Source organism: Parasteatoda tepidariorum, chromosome 5 (assembly GCF_982258835.1).
Source record: "Parasteatoda tepidariorum strain Cologne lab strain chromosome 5, Ptep-v5.0, whole genome shotgun sequence".
Classification (NCBI taxonomy): Eukaryota; Metazoa; Arthropoda; class Arachnida; order Araneae; family Theridiidae; genus Parasteatoda; species Parasteatoda tepidariorum.
Window position 1 is genome coordinate 17,177,030 of NC_141759.1, and position 24,026 is coordinate 17,201,055.

General features: G+C 29.1%; 2 protein-coding genes across 6 annotated transcripts in view; one reads left to right on the top strand and one right to left on the bottom strand.

Moving 5' to 3' along the window:
* LOC107442616 (uncharacterized) overlaps positions 1-2,939 on the bottom strand; it is a 52,664-nt gene extending 49,725 nt beyond the window's left edge. The window contains exon 1 of one of the 2 annotated variants that reach the window (XM_016056225.4): positions 2,726-2,915. In XM_016056225.4, the coding sequence (XP_015911711.3) occupies positions 2,726-2,810 (85 nt within the window). In that variant the 5' untranslated portion in view covers positions 2,811-2,915. Of the gene's footprint in view, positions 1-2,725 lie in introns of both variants that reach the window. The other variant, XM_071184850.2, reaches the window with a different exon arrangement.
* A 5,588-nt stretch (positions 2,940-8,527) lies between these two features.
* The window catches only part of Oga (O-GlcNAcase), a 40,583-nt gene continuing 25,084 nt past the window's right edge, over positions 8,528-24,026 (top strand). For all 4 annotated transcript variants that reach the window (XM_087163463.1, XM_087163466.1, XM_087163464.1 and 1 more), the window contains exons 1-8: positions 8,528-8,832; positions 10,404-10,455; positions 13,458-13,555; positions 15,989-16,119; positions 17,682-17,850; positions 19,916-20,014; positions 21,090-21,371; positions 22,808-23,719. In XM_087163463.1, coding sequence (XP_087019589.1) covers positions 8,751-8,832; positions 10,404-10,455; positions 13,458-13,555; positions 15,989-16,119; positions 17,682-17,850; positions 19,916-20,014; positions 21,090-21,371; positions 22,808-23,719 — 1,825 coding nt within the window. In that variant the 5' untranslated portion in view covers positions 8,528-8,750. The remainder of the gene's footprint in view (positions 8,833-10,403; positions 10,456-13,457; positions 13,556-15,988; positions 16,120-17,681; positions 17,851-19,915; positions 20,015-21,089; positions 21,372-22,807; positions 23,720-24,026) is intronic.

Here is a 24,026-nt window from a genome sequence, read left to right on the forward strand (position 1 = left end):
GTGGAAAAATCGCTTCAAATAAAAAATACTAAATTTAAAAAAAAAAAAAAAAAAAAAAAAAAAAAAAAAAAAAAAAACTTCAATTTTATTACTACTAGAAAGTATTTTTTAATATAGAGCAAGTTGGCACGCATGTGTTACAGAAACTCAAGTAAATGCAAGCTATAACAATGACAGGTATGACACAGGTGACTAAAAATTTCAAAAATGATAAAAACTCGCTTTTATTTATTCAATTATTCAATAGCAACTACCATCATAACTTACATTGAAAATTAATCATATTTAAAACAAAAGATTTTTTTAAAATTCAAATTCAGATACGACTGTAGTGCACAGAGGCTACACAGCCAACACTCTGATCTTTTTTTGCCAAACGCCATTAGTCCCAGCCACACGTGATATTATCAGATGAAAGAGTGAGATGCCAGCTTCGACAGGTATTCTGGTTCACCACCTATCAAGTCAAGTTCCTAAAATTCATTGCACCAAACCTCTTAATCTGAAATTTTGCCCTAGGGCACCTGGTACTTTTGGCATAAATAAGTAGGGGGTAATCAAGGCAGTTAACGACTGGGTAGCGTGCTGCATTATGCAAATCTAATCGATATTAGGCTAAGATATAATATGAAGTAGAATATATGTATTTACACTTTATATTTAAATACATATGAACATTCAGATTATAGGGTAATCTATTATAGTTAGTTAACATAGTCTAAACTAACTAACTAATCAAGTTTTTCAGAGTATCTATCCATGAATGGATATCTGCTCTTTCATCTAAATTGAAGAATATGTGGTGGAAGGGAAGGGAGGTGCTGCGTTAACATTAAGTTAAATCTCAGAATGAACAATAATTGATAAAATCAAGTCTGGGTTATACATAAAAATAAATCGCAAGTTATACATAGTCTAAGGTTTTTACGGTTTGTTTAAATACGTTGTAGTTGGTAATAAATAGTGGTAATTAAGGAAAAAAATTGCTTTTTGGAAAAAGGATAAAAATTTATTAATTTTGCTGACAAGCATCACTTCATTCATTTATTGTCTTTCAATATAGAGTTTCCACCCTGTAACCCTTCTATATAATGGATTATTTTATAGATCAGTTTATAATTTATCATTATTAATTATAATTTATTCATTATTCTGTGAGCTTATTGAAAGAAACACGTAATGAAATAATATAGCCTTATTAATTTTATGCATCGAACTATATTTCGTCGTTTTGTCATTTCTGTCTCACAACCGTCTCGTTTGAAATTTGTACTGAAGATTTTTTTTACTTAACATATTAGTTTATGTCTTTATCAAATATGTATATTTAGTGCAGCCAAAGTATGTTGTATGTTAATCAATACCATATAGAGCATGAAACATATAACATGCTTTACTCTCATGGTGTAACATTTTTTAAAGAATATCCCTTATATTTGTTTCTTTAACTTGTTAAATATAATTTCTGCTGAAGTGGTGTAAATACAACTCTTTGTACTAACAAGAAAAAGTACTCAGAGTGAGATAAATTAATAATAAACACGTATTGCATTGTTATTATTATTATTTTATTTATTTATTACTCATTTATTTATTTGTTTATTTTTTCATTTTTTTTTCTTTTTTGCAGCTCTATTAAAGCACAAGTGCATGTTCCTACAAAAGCACCAGTGAACTTCTGCCACTAACATGTTAAAAGATTCAGAATGCAAAGGATTTATATTGAACTCGTATGGCCTTTTTTTCGCTCTATAAAAACATGGATCATATTTTTAAAGTGAAAACTTCGACAGCTAATGTGTTAAAGTATTTGGAGTATAAAACATTTATATTGAGCAATCATTGTAATTCGTTTCGCTCAATAAAAACACAGATCATGTTTTTAAAGTAAAACTTCGACAACTAATGGGTTAAAGCACTTGGAGTATAAAACATTTATATTGAGCACTCATTGCATTTCGTTTCGCTCAATAAAAACACAGATCATCATTTTAAAGTGAAAACTTCGACAGCTAATTGGTTTAAGTACTTGGAGTATAAAACACTTAAATTCAGAAGTCATTGTATTTCGTTTCGCTCAATAAAAACACAGATCATGTTTTTAAAGTGAAAACTTCGACAGCTAATTGGTTTAAGTACTTGGAGTATAAAACATTTATATTGAGCACTCATTGCATTTCGTTTCGCTCAATAAAAACACAGATCATCATTTTAAAGTGAAAACTTCAACAGCTAATGGGTTAAAGTACTCGGAGTACATAACTTTAATATTGAGCACGTAATCATTCAATAAAAGCCCAGATAATGTTTTTAAAAGGAAAACTTCAACAGCTAATGGATTAAGGTACTCGGAGTACATAACTTTAATATTGAGCACGTAATCATTCAATTAAAGCCCAGATAATGTTTTTAAAGGGAAAACTTCGGCAAGTAATGGTTAAAAGTGCAAAACATTATTATTCAGTACATATTGTATTTTTTTAGCTCAATAAAAGCACACAGTATATTTCTAAAATAAGAACTTCGGCAGCTAATGAGTAAAAGTATTCTAAGTACAAGCAATAAACGACATTGCATTTTTTCGTTCTACAAAAGTACTAAGCCTTAAAAAATTAAATTATCAATATTGCAGCAATAATAGAAAATTATGCCGAAGCTGTTATCACTTAAACGTTACCATATTGTTCTAAATTATGTATTGAAGTTTAAAAAAATAATTACTTACCCGCTTGTGTTTGAGTTGTGCATTCTAAAAGTATGATTAATATGGAACATTTGAGTAAACACTTATAAGAACATGAAGAAAACATTTTGAAAATTTGAGTAATATTTAGTTTAGAAACGTCGTTTGATCTGCGATATTATAAGGTACACCTATTCGCTTTTTTCCCCTTTATCTAATTTTGATAAGGCTTCTTTTTTTTCTTTCTTTATTTATCACAATTGACTTTCATTTTGCGTAGGAATACTTAATCGGCATTTATCCTTTAAATGCTTCGGTTGCTCTTTTTTTTATTTTTTCGTTTCATGAAAAATTGTAATATTTATTTCTTTACAAAAAGAAAGTTTGTGAGCTCAACGTTGATTCAAAGGTGTGTTATTTCAATTGTTACTCATGCCATGTTGTTAGATATTAACAATGTGTTTCCCATTTACAGAACATACGAAAGTGCTAATTAATGTTTTCATTATTTCTTAATTGCCTTATGTAGTGCAGTGTGTCGAAAAGCTTTTCTTGTTTTTCGGGGGGGGGGTATATATTTGAAATTGAGCGTACAAGAAAATGGAAATACACGTTTGAGAAACTGAATGTTGATCAAAATGTCAAATATTACTTAAGCACGTTTTTGATAAATTTAACCCCTCCTTTTTTGACAACCAAAATAGGCAAATTGGCACCATATTATCCTTAGAAAATGGCATACAATGTCCTTTTTTCTTTTTTTTTCTTTTTAAATTTTGACTTATACTGTAATCTAATTTTAGGATTAAATTCCGAACAAAATTTATATTTTAAAACATTTTGTAAGATTTTGAGAAATTTAAAATATTGATTCTAAAAGAATCTTCTGTGGTCAGAACTTTTGAACTTTTTCAAGAACTATTCAACCTATTTTTCTCAAATTTTGCATTTTGCCATGTAAAATGACGTACTTTTAAATTATGTAAAAAATTATATACTATTCAATTCAAAATTTTTCGACTAATATTTAATAAAGTAAGGAAAAATAATAAATAATTGCTAACATTTATTTTTTGCAGTGAATTATCTTTGGATAAACGAATTCTATAGTTGTGTGTAAAAAATTTTCAATTTGCTTCAAAGGTTTTCGCAATATGGCAAAATACGCAAAAATTAAATTAACATTAAGGGCTCCAAACTTAGAATCACTCTCCGGATCTAATTTTGGGGACCATATTTTCCAGCGTGGGGCTACCCCCTATATGGATGGTGTTTTCTACACTAGGGAACGCTGCAAGCTCGGTACCGCCTAAATTTCCGGGTCACTGTTTCCGCTGTATTTTAAAGCCATTTGGCATCGTTGTGTTTTGAGATTCTTACAAACAATGTATTTGATTACTTATTACTTGTGTTTACAATGCTAACAATACTTATGTTTACAATGCTAAAAGTGTTAACACTAACGTAAGATGGTGCACAGCTTGCAACAAGAACAAACAGTAGTAAACTTATGGAAAGAGGCCAAATCAAGACTGCCAAACAAGCGAGTTATTCAAAATCTAGCAACCATGTCACCTTTTTTAATAATAAATAACAAAATAACTAAAACAAATTTTCACTCCAAACTCACAAGAATTACAAAATAACATTAATATCTTATGTAATACGGCAGATTTGAGGTCAGAAATTATCTAATTTATTTCTTTTACTGAAAACAAAATTTTCCGTTTGAAAAAATCGCCTATCAGAATAATATGCAGCTGCAAACTTTTTAACCGAAACTAGAGTAGGTGCCGAGCTCGAGATTGTTATTGATTACATTTCTACTGAAAACACCATCCATTTTGGTGCTCAAAAATCCGAATCCATCGAAAAAAAAGGTATGTTTATTCAGAGAAAGTACATTTTTGAGTCTGATTTTGCAACTTAAATCATACTTTGCTCCATTTAATTAGCATATTTAATTTACCCCCTCGAAAGATGATTAAGTTTTAGGGCCTGAAGATAGGATTATTAGATCTAAAGTTATTTAGGGTTGTCCCTTTTTTTTTTTTTTTTTTTTGCGCATTGTACATTATGACTAAAATAAACTTAACTATAAATATAATTTTGAAAAGAAAAATTTAGCTTTTTAAGCAAAACTAATATCACATTTGAAATCCTCACACCCGAATCAGGAGAAATCAAGCTCTCGGTAAGATGGTAAGGTAATTTTTGTAAGATCTACAAAGTTGGTTAATTAGGTTGGCAAGGTACGCTGGGTAAGTTGGGTAAGATCTATGCTAAAAATTTGTTCTCAATCGTAATCTACACAAAAAGTTTAGCACAGCCTCTAAAGTTTGCTTCGTTTGTTTTGTGTCCTCGCAAAGGAAAGCTATTCGGAATCACTTTCTCTTTTTCTCATTTATTATTAAACATTTTGATACTGATAAGAATAACACGAAACAAAAAACAATAAGTTTACTCTTTTGATCAAAAAGCTTCGTTTTACGAGAATGGAGATGGCAACGATCTGAGAGATTTGGACCGATTTTGCAGCAAAATGGCTTTTTTAAATGCATAGAAAACAAGGATTTGGACGAGTTTAAGATGGTTTTTAATATTTCGTTAAATAGTAATGTTTATAAAAAACGCATTTCCAAAGTTAGAGGCAATTGCATGCTTTGCAACAGATTCGCATTAATAATATATGATTAAATTAACGTTTAATCATTTAAAAAATGACCCGCTAATTAATAAATTAATTAAAAAAGGATACAATTTTGGAAGAATTTTAAAATTTTGCGACTTTCGGCAAAAAGGATGTTTTGACATTACGTAGACCAGAGATGGCGAACCAATAGCACGCGTGCCATATATGGCACGAGACACAATATTTTGGGCACGCCATCGATCACAAATGTTATTACACTATGAATTGTTATTACAAATGTTAATGCACAATGAAGCATATGTAACAATTAAAATAAAATTCACAAAAGCGAACAAAATAATAAACAATTATTAATAAAAGAATTAACAATTAAGGCTAAAAAAACAATTAATAACCATAAAAAACAAGCTAACAATAAATAACTAGCAAAAAAAATAATAACTGTCCTGCTTAAACTAACATCCTACAACTTAACATAAGTTATTTGTCATCTAATCTGCAACAACAGAATTCACACTGATGTTACTTTAAGTTGTTTTAAGACATGGCAAAATGTATTTTTCTTTCAATGTAAATAGAGAGTTTTGAGCTGATTATTATAATTTATAAGTATTTAGTATTATTATTTTCCAAATAATGACGAAGTCAAAATTATTTGATGGCACGTCTATGACCTCATTAAACAATTTTTTAGAAAAATTGGCACGTTGGTGTATAAAGGCTCGCCACCCCTGACGTAGACTGTGTTAAAAACCATATAGAACACGAGTCATACACGCATATAGTACTCATTGACTGTTAACATGTCTTTAAAAATAAAGAGCTAAATGAAGAAGGAAAAAGACATCATCACGATTTGAAGCAATTGCAAGCTTTGCAACTGATTCGCATTGATAACATATAATTATATTAACGTTTAATCATTTAAAAGATGACGCGCGAAATTAATAAAATTAAAAAAGGTTACAATTTAGGAAGAATTTTAAAGTTTTGTGACTTTCGACACAAAGGAGATTTTGACATTATGTGCGCTGTCTTATAAACAATGGAGGGCACGCGAAAGGTAAGCGAAAAACATTGTTAAAATATTAAAAGCTTATAATGTCGCTTTAGAAAATTACTAAGCTGACTGAGTTCCAGAAAAATCCTATACCGCTCAAATTTTATTGACTTTTTAACTTTTGACCAAAAAGGTACATTGGACTAAAATTTGAACTGACAACATTTCGTTGTTGTCTTGATTGATATTTTTGATACCAAATGCCTTCTACTCTGAAACTATAAAGCTCAATCTTAAAATAAATGACAAAGGTTCTTTTTTTAAAAAATAATTATTATGGACACATAAATTACTTATTGACTATTAATATGCATTTAAAATTAAATTGGTTAAATTATTTATATCTATTTTTAACATTACCTAACTGACTGAACCTTTTGCAGAATAGCAAATTTTAGCGCATTCTTATTGAAGAGACATATTTTATCTCTTCGTTAAAAATCAGAGAGCGTTTAAAAACAAGTAATTTTACATTTCTAATGATTGGTAACATTTTCGGATTAAATGTTGCTAGGCTGGCAACACTGCTCCGGAAAGGGTTAAAAATGCTTATATACGAGGAAACCAAAGTTTATACTTTTATTTTGCTCATTAATTTCAGAATTTTCACTCGAATTTTCAAGGTGCTATTTGCATAAAAATCTCATTATCTGCCATAAAAATAATTTTTTTAAATAGCTTTTTCATGTCTTTCAGCATGTTGAAAAAATTATAGTCTTACGCATAATATTTTTTTTCTTGCCCAGATTAACCTTCGATGATAAAAGTCATTAATATTGATTAGTACCACTAGAAATAAGTTCGAGTGAATTTTTTACTGCGCAAATTTAATTTTAATAATCAATTAAATTAATTACCATTGAAAATAAATATATTATAAAAAGAACTGAAAATTAAATAAGATTTATTGCTGCACCGGCACAGCATTTAACGCAGGGAAAATTATGGGTTGATGGGAAACGTGGTGCATAGGGTGAGTAATTACTACAATCGTCTGTTTGTTGATCTAGGTCTCACGCAGAGAAAGCAATCGGTAGGAAAGAGACATACAAGTAGCGAATTACTATTGGCGATCGAAATGGGCTGCAGGTGGCGTAGAGCAGAACTCTTTTCCTATGGCAACACTTCACATGCTTTCCCCATTAGCGTGTGGAGAGTCATAGAGGAAGGAAGTACGTTAGTTTCTCTCTTGATTTTCATATAGATTAAAATCTTTTAACTTGAAAAACTATATGGAACTGAAAACTACATTAAACATAGTTCTAAAGAAAAGTATCACGGAAATTTTAGAAAATATTTTTATTAAGTAAAAAAGAAAAATATTAAGAAAAGGGAAAATATCGTAGTACATTGATATATAACTGAAAAGAGGAGGAGAGGGAAGGGAGAAGGGCTAAAGGCATGAAACCGGTCTCTCCCCAGATGACGTATTCGAGTGTTGCGATCGCGAATAGGTTTGCGTTAGGTTGCGTAGAGGTGATGTGCTCATGCTAATGCAAAAGTATGGAAATCTGCTTCTCTTATTTACTGCTTACCTCATCAGTGTGTGGCCAGCCTAAAGGTTTATTCATACCAAATGCGATTTTTTTTTCCAAACATAAATGAGAACATGATGCTGAGATTTTCGTGGGAAAATATTCTTTCCCCTAATCAGATTCACAAAAAAATCGCATTTCGGATCATCATTAATGTTGAATCTCAGTTTGCCACCCAATTATAGTGTAGTACAAGTACAACATTAACTACAAAAATCAAACTCAACATCATCTAATTCAATTTCTACTGGGCATTGGAATACATTTTTTGAATTTTATTCATTTATTGTTGCAACATACATTTGCATACACTGTGCTCAAAATAGTGATAGAAAATGAATAATGGTAAATATATATAAATAGTGGGTATTGGGATTCGAACTCGTTACCTCCACGCTTTACACATCGTTTGGAGGGAGATACCGTTCAGCCAGTGTGACCTTTACATATATTTTTTTTTTTTTTTTTTAAATTTAAGGAAATATTTCGCGCTGCCATCTGTTGATAAAATACAGAAACCCAATTTGAATCTATTATATGAAAGCTGTAAGCAAACTATTGCCAGATGATTTTCATTATATTTATCGATACTAAATGATCGATTAAAAGAAAATAGACATTTATATCAATTAAATTGTTTATTTTTGTTGTCAAGAGAGGTGATATGCCAGTGATATTTGAAGTAGAATATCGAGCTTTTAAACTTATTTTTCCTCATAGACTTTTAAAATTAAGTTTATTCAAGTTCCTTTCTATTTTTCTTTGAGTATTTATAGGAGATACTTTTTTTATATTTCATTCTAAACCAATATATAAGAAATGGCGGACGCTTGCGATGTGGCAGAACCCGCCGATGATTGTAAACAAAATGCTAAAGAATTTTACTGCGGTGTTGTTGAAGGTTTGTTACATATTTCGTTATATATTTCTGTCAAATACATTTTTGTTTACTATTGTTTCATTATATGAATTTTCGTGGCTAATAGGTTAAATATCTGTTGATTTCATATTATGATAATGGATATTTTTCCCAATATGTTATTTTGTATCCCATTTTTAATTTTCTAGTAATAAAAAGAAAAAAATCTACTTTTTGAAAGTAAATTGAATTTTTTTAGGTTATTTACACCTTTTTAAGAAACGACTATTACAGTGTACTCTTATACCGGGTACAACCCTTTAAATAAAACAACCATATATTTCACTACATAATAAGCCCCGTTTCGCTTTTTCATTACTGAAATGACGATATTTCGTTATCTGTCGGGCCTACTACATTAGCCAAGGTGCCAATTAGATTTTAAACTTGCAAATTTAAAGGAAAAAAAAACATGTAGATTTTTGCTTGAGGGTGAGGGGCTTGAGTTTTACCTTTTGAGTTGGTCCCTTTCTGTGATGTATTTTTTTTTTAGTTTCTCGCGGACCTCTTTGCAGAAGTTGCCAAGACTTAGCGATTATTCTGCTATAGATCATAGTAAGAAAATCTCCCCTTTTGAAACTTTATTCTGGGCCAAATTCTGTTAATTATAATAATGTCGCATCTTCTACTGTCTTAGACTTGTTTTTGCACCTTTATTTTGAAGTGATTTGGGAAATATTTCCATATTCTTTCCAATTACTATCACCTTTTGAACAGAGCCCATCTTCGCCGTTGTAGGGCACAGATAAGGAACTAATGTCATAATCAGCGTTTTTAGGAATAGAACAAGATTCTAGGGCATCAATATGAGCTGGTGTGACATGGATGAAGATAATAGAGCCATTGCCAAAACTGAATTTATTCCTAAGCTTCCAACGATACGCAGCTATCAGTGATTTCTGAAATTCTTGGTAACAGACATAATCATGTTTCTTAAGTCTAAATTTTTACAGTATTTCTAGTTTTTGACATGTAGCAGAGATGTAAACTTTATTATTAAGAGCACTGTAATTAAGAATATCAATTATTGACACAAAAATGGGGTTAACCTGTTTTACAAGAGCTATTAAATGGATTTTCAATTATAATTGCAAACAAAACATAACACGATTATATTTAAGAATGTAACATGAAATGCATTATGTTCATACAGATAGTTAGTCCATATTTGTGCTTTTTTTTTTAAATTGATTATACCGTGTTTAGCAATTCCTATTTAATGATGTAAACTGCATTAATTTAAAATATAACATTCTATGTGATAAATGTTACTTTTAGAATTTCATCAAAAAATAGTCTTTATCTCTTTTTACTTATAGCAAGGAAGTAGAGCTGCAAAACATTTAAAAAAAAAAAAATGTTGTCCTTTTTCATGCATTTTAAAGACTAACTAATGGACTGATAATAGATCTGGCAAAACAATTATCTGTACATAAAATGTATTCTAGTATAGATTATAGTAATCTTGATTTAAAAGAATCAACAGAGAGTAAAAAGTGTACATAAAAGAATTTTTCACAAATTTACTAATATAGAATTTTATGTTATTTTAGGATTTTATGGAAGACCATGGACTCCAGAACAAAGAAGAGATCTATTTGTCAAGTAATTGCTTAATTATGACACTTTTTTAGCTTCGTTAAAAACTATCTGAATATTGATGTTCCCTAATCACACTCTTGTGAAGATATTTTTAGAATCCTTAAAAATGAAATAAAAAATCAGACGAATTCAAAGTTGCAAATTAATGATTAAGCCACGGAGAAACAAAAATGCCATTTAAAATATAATGCATAAGTACTGGGAAAAGTGAAATTGAAAACGTAAAAACCTGTTAATTTGCCTTGGAAAAGAGAAAGACACTGTACACTAGCGTGTTAGGGTTTAGAAACTTTTTCTTATCAAAGCTAACAGAGCACCAGAAAGGGACCACAAAACAAATCACTCTATACCTTTTTTACATTCTAAATGATGTGTGAGGGAAATAAGTCAAAGAGGGGTAAAGCCCCCTTCATTTACTTCAATAGGCAGCAAGATTTGATTAATTTTTCAACTTTAGCCTGTTTAGACCAACTATTGAACAGGATGTCCCTATTGAAGCAGGGCTGATTGTGCTCCGGAAAAAGTACGGATTTCCGGATTTTTCTTGGACAGTGATCCGGAAGTTTCCGGAGATCGAAGGTCCAGATGTTTCAAAAAATCATTGATCACAGATGTTTCCGGAAATCAAATTTTCAAAGGTGGAACTTAAAAACACAGTTTATTTTATTTGTTTGTAAGGGAGAGCCAGAGAGATACTTTATGGGCTTATATTCATGATTAATATTCATTTTTATCAGTTAATAATTATTATAATCATAAACTCAAGAAAGAAAGACATATTTGTAAATTTTAATTACTTCTCTAGGTCATCATAGGTATGTGTAAAATTTTAAATATATTTTAAATAAACAGAAATATTGAGAAAAAGGAAAAGAATCTTATTTAAATGTTTTTCAATTTAAACTGTTTTCTTTTTCTTTTCTTTTTTTTAAACTCAAGAAATTTCCGGAACTTTGACTTGGACTCACAATCACCCCTGTTGAAGTGACCACCTATTGTATCCTTATCTTAACTGAAAAAGGGAAATTCCATTTTAGCTGTTCAAACATTTCTCAAAAGGAAACAAATTTTTTTCATTTCAGTACCCCTTTATGCAATTAGGTGGGGACAGAAAACAACAAATATCTATTTAAATGGGTTTAACATTTGTTGCATATAAAATGATTTGGTTCCATTAAATTTCATTCAATATGCAATTAAGTGGGGACAACTGTATCACCATTTCTTAATACTAATCTAACTCTTTATAGTTTGGACAGTAGAGAAGATCGTATTAAAAATATAAATATTTTAATTTCGTAACATAAACTTATACATGCATTTAAATTATGCTGCATATAATTTATTTAGAATTCCATGTTTTAAAATTGCCAATGATTTAAATTTATAAAGACATAACATTTTTTTTTAATGCATCATTAATGATTTTACTCAAGAAATTTTCAGAATTTTTGAGTTGGGCTCGCAATCACTTACATTGTACAATAATGAGTAATATCAAAAGTTTCTGCAAGAATGACAAATTTTCTGCAAACATTGATCATGCGTTCGTGCATGTTATGCATATCTGCTTTAAAATATAACAATATAAAGTAGTTTCTATTTATATAGCTATCATATTTTATGTTGTTTGCAAAAGATTTTTCTCATTGGTTGAAAAATAACAAAGCAAGTAGATTTAAAAGGAAATGCTACTTACTAAAAATATAATTGTTTGGATTTCTATGTTTGAACCATTTATTTGCCGTAGTGGTCAAAACAAATTTAAATAAAATTTATAAAACCAAAAATCTAATATCGGAAATCGATTTGGGAAGAATTTGAGTCCTTCTATTTATTTTATTCCATTATTATATTTTTGAAGTTATACTTCTTATGCGACTTTCAACAAGGTTGCGTTAAACGTTTAATGCTACATTTTTATTGGCCAGGAAATCACATGGTAGGATCCAGTTTTCCCTCATTCATTGCCATATTGTTTTGGTTCTCACTAGCATAAAAATAATAAAAGTCATAAAAAGTATTGTTTTTCAATAAATATTTTTTTAGTTTGTTTTGATACACATATAATTTAATAGGGTAGTGTTTTTTATTTTCAAATTTAGTGGATAACAATTGTAAAAAATGAGTGAAAACAATCCGACGGATTTAAGGTTATGTCAAGGTACGTCTCTTGTGAATACCAGGGGTCTGTCCAGACATTTTGTGAAAGGTCCGTTTTTCGTGAAATTGTGAAAAAATTACTCACATTCTTTCAACCAGGGTCCGCTTTTATGAATTTGTGCAAATAGGGTCCGTTATTGCAAGAAAAAAAAACTTTTTCAAGGAGTTTTTAAATTGTAAAGACATACAAGATTATGCTCAACACTGTAAAATTATAATTAAAAAAATTAAATTTTAAAAAATAAACAACAATTGCTGCTTCTAAATTAGAGATGCAACATACAAATATTTGGTATTTAGCCTATACTGCTGAACGCGGAATATTAATTTCGGACGAATAATGGAAGAATCGTCTGCCGAAGACAAAACTTAGTTCGTTAACATCCATCTTTCTTGTTTTCTGCCCTGGAAAAGGTTTATTCGATTAACAAAATAATAATGAAGATAAACAAATTTGTGAAGGGTCCGATTAAAAGAAAAATCATTTTGTGAAGGGTCCGTTTTTAAGTTAAATTATTAAGTTAAATTAAAAGAAAAATCATTTTGTGAAGGGTCCGTTTTTAAGTTAAATTATTTTGTGAAGGGTCCGTTTTTATGAAAAGATATTTTGTGAAGGGTCCGTTTTTATGAAAAGATATTTTGTGAAGGGTCCGTTAACGGACCCAAATTTCTTCTAAACAGACCCCTGAATACCAATTGATTGTTAGGTTTTCTCTTCTGAAATTACATTATGACGCATTCACGTACATTATCTGCATTCCATTTTATTTCCGTTTTGACAAATATTTGAAAAATATTTATTTATGATATTGAATTTTAATTCATGCGTTGATGTTTTGTAGAATGAAAAAGCTAGGCTTAAACACTTACATGTATGCACCAAAAGATGATTTCAAGCATCGTGCATATTGGAGAGAGATGTATTCTGTTGAAGAAGCTGGTATGTAGTTTTTTTTTTTTTTCTATTTTATTTCCTAAATATTATTTCAAAGTAAACAATATTTGACTTTTTGATATCAAAAACTTATTTAAACCATCCAAAGTTGGCAAAATAAAAAGATCTCAGGTGAGGTTTTATATTGCTAATTCTTGGAGTAGTGGTGAACGAGGCTGATACTTGTCCTTTTCATCGTCTTATAAATTTATTCCCGTTCCATTAGTTTCATTTCAAACTAAATTAAAAATCTTGACTCACAATGAAAAGTGCACACAATCCATAAAAGCTCCTTCTGCCACTCTTGGATAAGGCATTTTAAAAACAAAAATTTTGTGCCTGATTTCTCTTCAAATATGGATTTTATTTTCAGTGCATGAATTTTTTCTTGAAAAACATATTCGTGCAAGTGAATATTTCTTGAAAAGCATTGAGTGCAGAAAATTTTTCTTGAAGTGGCAAATTAAGTTAATTTTGTATTAAATATCGTTAAAAAAATTCCGGAAAATATCTCTTATATTCACGTTATACGTATCCTTAGTTGACATATAAGCATATTTTGCATGAGAATCAGATGCGCTTGCAAACTCAGCCAAGCTATTATTGTTCCATAACTTAATAGTTTAATATTATAGACTACAAATGCTAACTTTTTATTTCTTTCGAATGTCAATTGATTTTTTTTTCCACCCAATGTGGTGAACCATAAGTAATTTCTCTGTTGCTGTTGTTGAAGACATTATTACTACTAGTACTATCAGTGCAAGTTTGGCCAACTTGTCCCTAATACATATTCCTTTACACCAAACTATTGGATTAATATTTTCAGCAGACTTTAAAAGATATTTACCTTTTTTTTTTTTCCTTCAGAAAAACTCTCCTCGTTCTGATATTCAGCTTGTCCTTATTCTTCACAAGTCGAGCTGATAATAAAATTTTTACTAGCTTTTGTTAATTTCAATAAATATTAACAGCCATACTAATGGTCAGCTTGTTAGATGTAATATTATTTCATTATAATCAACAAATAATGAATTTTTAAAACATGCAAGCAAAATATATCTTCATCTAGAATGCAAAATGTGCAAAAATTACTGAGAATCTTTATTCTTATACTGATATTATTCTTATCATCTATAATTATTCTTGATATTAATTATTTAAAACTCTTAGCAACAATTTTATAAGAAAAGTTTTGGACACACAGAATTGTTAGTTAAAGCTTTTATTCAATCTAATTCCATTTAGAATAAAAATTGCATAAGAAAATTAGTAATTATGATTAATGTTACTAACTAACAGGGAAAATTCTTCATAGGTATTAATCATCTATTATTAATTAAAAATATTTAAAAAATCTATCTAAATTTATTAAAAAATTTATAATTAAAAAGATATTTATAATTAAAAAATAGGATCTTTTTTATAATGTGAATAATAAGTTTTTAAAATAATTTGGTACTGAATTGCTCTATATAATTAAGAACAATTATGTGCACTTAAAATTGTTCTAGAGTCTCAATTTTAAGGTTTTTATTCAGTGTCATTCAGTTTACTATGTCTTTCTTAGTTTTATTTTTATTTTCATATATAGAATCATGAATATTTTTTTAAAATTATATAAAATAATAAAAAAATTTAATAAAATATTAAATGAAATAGTTAAGGTTTATCCTCATGGTAGGTAGCCTCTTAGAGAATATTCTTTAAGAAGAATATTAGAGAATTTTACATCTCTATGTAGAGACTTGATATGTTGTAGTTATATAAGCAAGATCATTGTTCTTTTAAAAAGGTTAATATGTAAGTTCTTTATAAGAAAAACTCTTTAAGGTAATATAGTTTTCAGGTTGGGAGAAACAGAAATATAAATTTTTCAGCCTGGATGCTTGAATTTAAGAAAATTATTAATAACTGTTGATACTTATAATTATCAACAAAAACAATGTAATTATGTGATGTTAAGATTTTTTTTTCTTGTTTCTTAAATTTAAAGGTTCCTTTTACTTTTTTTTTATCAGTGTCCTAAACAGCTAGACGAGTTTAAAGAATTATTCTCTTATTTAAATCTGGAAGATTTATTAATTGCTACCTCTACTAGCCCCTCAAAAGCAATCAGAGTCCTTACAGAATAATGTTTTGAGTAGAACTATTAAGCTCCCCATTTCTATGAAACATTATGTATCTAAGTTAATATAATAGTTTTGAGCCCCATTTTATGGAGATTTTTAGCAAAAGTTTAGTTGTGGATATAATTTTGCCTCTTTGCTACTAGCTATGATAACGGTGGAAAACATTTTTTTCCCTTCGAAAATTAGAATTTACTGAAATAAAGTGATAAAGTGTTGTCAGAGTAAATAATTTTACTGCGTATCATAAAAATAGACTTCCTTACAAGCATCCTAATTTACCATCTTATGTTTCTTGTCTTGTTTTCAGAACATTTAACTTCTCTGGTGCAGGCTGCTGAAGAAAATGATGTCATTTTCTTTTATGCCCTCTCTCCAGGATTAGATATTACTTATTCAAATCCAAAAGAGATACAGGCTTTAAAACGGAAACTAGAACAAGTTTGTATAGTTTTGTAATTTTTTCTTACTATTGTATTTATCACTTTTTAAATTAATTTCAATTATTTGGTTTTTCTCATTTGTACTCAAGGTTGGCTAGTTCTTTACATGTGCCAGTTTATAATGACTTCTTCCTTAACTGTTCAGATATCCATATCTATTTAAAATTACTTTACATCTACTCCCTGTATAGAGCAAAATTAGGAAATTTTGTTACCAACTGGTAACTAGTAGTTGCATTTTTTGATCTTCATTTTTTGAAAAGTTAAAAATTCTAAACATATATATATATATATATAATATATATAATATATATATAATAGAATATAATTGAAACTTTAATGGTGAAATTATATTAATTAGATTACCTTTAAATATTGTTGGCCATAAATTTAAGGAAAAAAGTAATCTGAAATTATCTTGACTCAAATTAAACATTTAATAACCTAATTCAACCCTCCCCACCTGAAATTTTGAACGAGTGTTAAATAAAGTGTTATGGAATTCTTTCACTTAAAAAAAGAATTATCTTAATTAAGAAAAAAACTGCAAACTGCCTTGAAACCAAAAAAAAAAAAACTTTAAATTATTGAGAAAAAAATATTTATAAGCTACAAAAGAAAAGAAAAAGAGATAATTTGAAAACCATATTATATTTAGTACTATATAAAAGTCTATTTTCATCTTTAAGGCAATATAAAAGTCTATTTTAAACTTTAAAGGCAAATGCATTAAAATATTTATATGATTGTAGTCATCTAATGTTTATGTCTAAGAAAATCAAAACAAGCATAAAATAAATTGATTTTCACATTTTCATGAAAAAAGTGTTGATTTACAGACAATTTTTTAATTACCATTTGTATATTTGGTCACTTTGTGGTTGGTGGTGACCAATAATTTTGTCCTATAATTTCCGGACGAACATTTGGTTTAAAAAAATATTCAGTTTTAACTTGCAACTATAAATCTTAGAGTTTTGAAAATCTTCTACTCGTCAGTTTCAGACTGTTGATAATTACTAATTTTAAATCTCAAATAGTTCTGCATTTCATTTATATATATATATATATATTTCAAATGACTGTGCTTGTAAAAAACCTCGCTTCATTATTTTCAAATTGTAGAATAGCTTAAGCTTCTGACCTTTAAGTGACAAAATTCTCACCTATCTAGAATTAGTTAATAGAAAAATTATCTTTCTGACCATTCTTTTCTGATTGGAAGATGAAGTGAATCAGTCTAGTCCCCACTTGTATTTAAAAGAAAAAAAGTATGAACATCTGGAAGCAATAAAAATGAGATTGTCAAAACCGCCATCGGGCTAATATAACAATTAAAGTATAATTGTGGAATATATATTAATTTTATGTAGTTTATTTTCATAATATTTTATTTATGAATACATAATTAAGTATTATAAAATTATAATGTAATAAATATTATAAAATTTAATGTAATAAATATATTATAATGTTTCTATAATTTGTCTGTCTACTTACAGAATCTAACTTAATTCTAAAACTTATTTTTATTTATTTATTTTCTTTTGTTATATTTAGGTTTGTCAATTTGGCTGTAGGGCATTTGCACTACTTTTTGATGATATTGAACCTGAAATTAGTGAGACTGACAAAGAGGTTTATCAGTCGTTTGCTCATGCCCAAGTAGCTGTTGCCAATGAAATCTTTGAATATCTATCACATCCAAAGTTTATATTTTGCCCTACAGGTATTGTTATTTAACTATAAGTTGAAGTTCGTTTTTTTATTATTATAATTATTATTACAGGGTGTCTACCATGACTATAAACAGTGAAAAATTTTAATTTTTTAAGGAAGCTCACAATCGACTCAGACAGTAATAATAATGGTTACACATATCTATACTATGTGTGCTTTTTAATTTATTATTAACAGTTTAAAAATCATGTAATCATATCTTATGAAAACGTATCCAGTGTTACTAACATTTATTTCACTTTTTGTCAATGCTATTTTAATAAATTTTATTCATTAATATTTTCGTTATTTCTTTTTTTTTCTTCTATTAAACAAGCACCTTTTTTTTAATTTAAATTAAATATTTTTAGAGATTGAAATTTTAAGCATTTTTAAAGGTTAAATTGTATTTAGAGCTTTATATAGTCGATAATTAATTTTAATATTTTCCATTTTGACTGCACAGATGATAAAGTCACCAAGTGCAAATTTACTTGGGGTATTTTTTCTTTTTGAATTTTTTATGCAGCAGCTATTTTTTAAAAGAAAATTCAGAAAATAAATAAATAAAATAGATTGATTTCCTTGAGCCGGTGCAATGTAAAAATTGTCAAATTTATTAAAAAAGTTTTTTATTAGTATCATTAAATTTAAGCTATAAAATATTAAATAGCTTAAAATAAATTCTAAGTTTATATGTTGACTTTTAAATGTATATACATGCATATAAGTTTAAATTTTAATATTTCTTTCAATAATACATTAATTATTTTAAATGAAGTGTTTCAGATATTTATTTTCTTCTAGAATCGTAAATTCTTAAACACGTATAAACGTTGTAAAATAAGTATAATAAATTTAGAGTGGCGAATATACCTTTGGTTTTTTTCAATTACGATCTGAGATATTTTGGTTTCAATGTTTAAATATAAAAAAATCTGTCTGAGAACTGAGCTTGAACAATATATTTTTCCGTGTTTTCAACAATCATCGGAGGAAAAATCTTATCTTTCCTTATATACACACTTTTGATTGTTCCTCAAATCATGCAGAAATGCATAGCAATAACTGCAAAATTGCATTAAAACCGCATGGATATACAATGAATTTGGTGCAAAATCAAATTTAGGTGGTCGAAAATCCAAAGGTGATTGCTCGTATGTGTGATTCAAGAGCAATGAGTCATAATATTTCCATTTAAAAAATATCAGAATTTTTAAAGTTATCTTGAAATCCATGGGTAGAACTAAAAAAATATTCTCAAAAAGTTATAACTATACAACACAGGCTTTGCTTTTTTAATTCTTAAGACATTTTTTTCAATACAGTAGGGAACCGATTATCCGGAGCGATCGGGACCATCGCTATTCCGAATAACTGATTTTTCTGGTTTTCTGAATCGCTACAAAACACAGTTTTTTTTATTGTTAAGCCCAACTAAAAAAATAATAAATATTTGGAATAATCTTAAAAAGAAGAAAAAACGATGAAGTAATACAGCAATGATTATTTCTAAAATGATGGTATGGTAAACATCTTTAAAAAAAAAATCTTATGAGGAAAAAAAAAAAATTTTAAAAATGGCGGGAAAATTTATCGAATTTCGTTCCGATTTTTTGGTTTTCTGATTTCCGGATAACGGGTTCTGTACTGTACTTGTTTTTAAAAAAAAGTATCTGTTTTAGTGTCTTGAACCGAGCGCCCTCCCCGTGAAAGAATCCAGGTTTGAATCCCAGTAGCGACTGGTTGATAGTATTCTACTCCCGACTCATGCTGACGTAAATAATTTTTAGTGGTAGATAGATCATGAGTTAGAATTCCCTTGTTGTGTTGACCTAGCCATGGTTTTTATCGGCATGGTAATGCAAATGCAGGATAGTTTCATCAAACAGTTCTCCATGAAGGTTAGTTTGTACCAATACTTGATTCAGGAGTTTCCTTGTCTACTGGACTGAGCTCAAAATTACAAAACTAGAGAGTTGATCACTCATTGTCTAAACTCAGAATTGGGTTGGTTGTTCAACGCCTGTTGAATAAAATATTTTGAACTAATTTCCAGTTTAATTATTTTTTAGAATACTGTGCTGCAAGAGCAATTCCTAATGTCCAAAATTCAGAATACCTCAACACAATTGGTCAGAAATTACACATTGATATTGACATTATGTGGACAGGTAAAATGATTTTACTTTTATAATATTGATACATATTTATTGCAGGAAGATTTTTCTCAATCAATAACCTTTAATATATCAAAAACAAATGGTTTATTTTAATTTTGTATTCAGATTAATAATTGTAAATATCACATCAAATGTTGTTAAAAGGCTTGGGACAAATTACAGATAGGCTAATGCTGTATCAGAAGTAGTATTTTTACATCAAACTGCTCCTTATTTTTGTTTCCTGGTAGGTAGAGTGTGCCAAGAAAAATGGACCAACCTAAATAACTTTAGATCTAATTATCAGATCTTTACATTTTAGACTCAATCTTAATGGTTCAAGGGGATGACCTCCAAAATATTAATTAAATAGTGCAGACATTATTTTAAGTTAAGAAATCGCACACAAAAATGTACTTTCACTGAATAAACATATCTTTTTTTCAGCGGATTTGAATTTCTGACCCCATAGTTTGGTCAGAGGAACTATTAAAAGTTTGGACCCCTCAAACTGTGGAGACCATATTTCCGAGATTGCGGAGATTTAGGGGTCAGAAATTCGAATCCATTTTAAAAGGAAAAAAAAGGCATGTTTATTAAGAGAAACTACGTTTTTCTGTCTTAATTTCGTAACTTAAAATGCCATCTGCACTAATTGATTAGAATAATTTGAAATCACCTCCTTGAAACCTTAAGATTGAGTCCTATAACATGAAGATTCAATTATCAAATCAAAAGTTATACAGAATGTTTTTTTTTCTTAGGTGTTGATATTTTTCTTTTTATTTAGCAAAGTTTTGTTCAACTTTCTGAAATTTTCACTAGCTAACAGAACAAGACAGGATGGCAAATTAGTTTTTTTTTTTTCTTTAAAGTAATAATTATTTAAAAAATGGATAATTTTTTATCATTATATTGAAGCTAGAATATTAACTTACATTTTGAAAATAATGTGTAAATAAACTGTACTTATCAATTTCAATATCTTAAAAATGTTCTATTTATTACATTTTATTAAAAGCTATACTTAAGTTTTATTAAAAGCTGCATTCGTTTTGTAATCTGTTGAATGTCTTATAAATTTCAGGACCAAAGGTAATCTCTAAAGATATCACTGTTGAATCCATACAAGAGTTATCGGAAGTTCTCCGTCGTCCACCCCTCATTTGGGACAACTTGCATGCCAATGACTATGACCAAAAGAGACTCTTTATGGGTCCTTACTGTGGTAGGTCTACTGAACTTATTCCAAGACTCAGAGGAATATTAACAAATCCTAATTGCGAGTATGAAACCAATTATATACCGATTCATACTTTATCTCAATGGAGCAAGTGTACAGTAGATGGTAAAAGAGAATTAAATTTAAGTAAGTAACTCAAATAACTTTTTGCATTTCTTAAATCTTTATTTTTCTATATTCAAATGCTAAGTTTACTTTTATAAAGAAAACTGCCCTAAATAATATTTGTAAAAAAATTTTAACCATCATAATATAAAATTAATAGAAACATTAGAGAATTTTTTGTCCTAAATAATGTTTCTATTAACCTTTTTGACTATCATCAGAAATGTATCAAAGTTCTACTGGTTATGTCCCCTATCCTTTTCGTATAACACAACACTAGTTATATCAAAGGAGTAAAAAAATAAATGCATTGAAACTTACTTTAAAAAAAACTTGTTACTTTGCAATTTGCAGTTTTTTTGTAGTTGTTAGTCTTTCATTAAATATTTCTTATAAATAACTATAGTGTTATATCCTTTTATCTCAATTACTTTTCTCTATAAGCAGAGACTCGATTATTTATTTTATTTTTTTATTTTGCAATTTCCGATTTTTTTTTTATATTTTAATATTTTTTATGGACGATTAACAATTATCATTCTTTATGAGCACCAATTCAAATAAACTTTAGTTTTCATTGGGGCATTGCATTTTTTCTGAAAAATAAGGTAATATAGAAAATTGAAATTTTCGGCTCTCAAAGATCAGAAATTTGGTTATTCATGTGCATTTCAAAAAGACAAGCTTTTACTGTTTTTACATTTTCAAAACACATAGTTTCCAAAAATATCTGTTTATATAAGTCATAAAAAAAAAATTACTGATCGAAAAAGTGTAGATAGGCACACATTCATTATTTTCTTAAAAAAAGCTATCCACTAATACCAAAATCCCACCCCCTGGCGCCATTTTTGTAATCTTAAGTGTGAACCCCTATTTTTTTTATTATGGATTCGGATTCTTTAGAAAAAGGGTCACTCTATTTGATCTATAGGTCACAGGTGGCACTTTAACTGAGAAAGTTTAAAATTGGGTACAAACTGTTTAAAATGGCAAATCTTAAAATCAGATGGCCCACCAGATTAAAAACATATATATATATATATATATATATATATATATATATATATATATATATATATATATATATATATATATATATATTTGCAATATGCTTGGTCAGAAAATACTACCTTTTTAAAGGCTTTTTTTTTGTCTATTTTAATTTTTCCAGTTACAGCGCCATCTGTGGAGAAAATTGTGTAAACCTATTGGTCAAGAATTACTTTGTTCTGGAGTATCCCAAATCTGAAATAAAAATTAGGGGCTCATATTTCAAAGTTGCCCCCAACCTGCCCACAGGGGGGCAGAAGGTCAAATGTGGTATCTTTAGAAAGCTTTTAAAAAGTTGGTTTATCTTCACTTTTTTTATGTATGTACTGTTACCGAGATATTTGACCGTTTCCCAGCTTTTTTGCACATTGTAAATTAAATGTCATTATTTTTTTTTTATCTAGGTGAGTCTGTCTGTGCAGATATAAAGCTAGAAACTGAAAATGAGTTTGGCTCTGTGGAGGATATACCTTCACACCTTAGTCCTAACACTTACCATCCTGCTAATGCTCTGCGTGTAGCTGTGCAAGATTGGCTCCCAGAATTTTACAAGTCCAAAAATGCCCTTGGCCGCTTATTAGGCTCTGGCCCTTTAGTTCCTACTCCTATTCCAGCATGTCCACTTCCAGTCATAACAGCTTGTTTCACTACCTCAAACATGACCACTCCTAATGCATCTGGAAGGACAAGTCCAGGCCTAGACTCAAACTTTCAACCCCTTTCTAGTGAGTTAGTGAACTCTTTAATAACTACTAAAGAAGCAAACCTGGAGCCTATGGACTGCAACCCCTTGCCCCCTTCTCCAAAATCCTCACCACCTGTGGAAGTCGAGGTGGAAAGTGAAATTTGTGTCGAAACAACGCCTAAATCCGACGAGGTCGAAGCGACCGCCAAAGATGACGGTGCTGAGGAGATGCAAACTGAGCCCATCGATGTAACGGGCACGTCTAATGGAAGTGAAACGGAGGATAAACAGCTTACGGAAAAAGACGTTAGCCTATTGATAGACTTGTTTTACTTGCCCTTCGAACACGGCAGACAGGGTCTGAAAATCCTCCAAGAATTTCACTGGTTGAAATCGCATGGATATCTTGTATGCCAAAATCCTAAGAAAAAGAGGAATGAACCTGATAATCCTGAAGTTCAGGAGTGGTTGAATAGAGCAACTAGATTTGATGCATTGACTCAATCTGTAGGGAAATTATTGATGCGCTTGACGTTCTGTCCTAATCGGTCTCTTCTCTATGATCTTTATCCTTACATTTGGGACATTAAAGGTGTTATTTCCATGCTGAATTCTTACCTGAAGTGGATTGGTAAGTAATTTGATTATCTGCTTTATTCTTTAGTAAAAAAAAAAAGTCCAAATCTTAGGTAACTAAAATTCATCCATTGGATTTTCCTGTTGACAACAGGATTTTGCTAGGTTCTCTTGGTTTAATAAAAAGTTTTATTTTTATTACATATTTTAACAAATTCCCTTCAGTTAGGAAAACTTCTGAAAGAAATACCTATTAAAATAGATTTTTTACTTAGATTATTGCTTGTTTAAGTATTTGAATATACAGTGAATCCGCACATCACGGACAATCCTACTGAACGGATGCCTCTCACAGAGTTGCC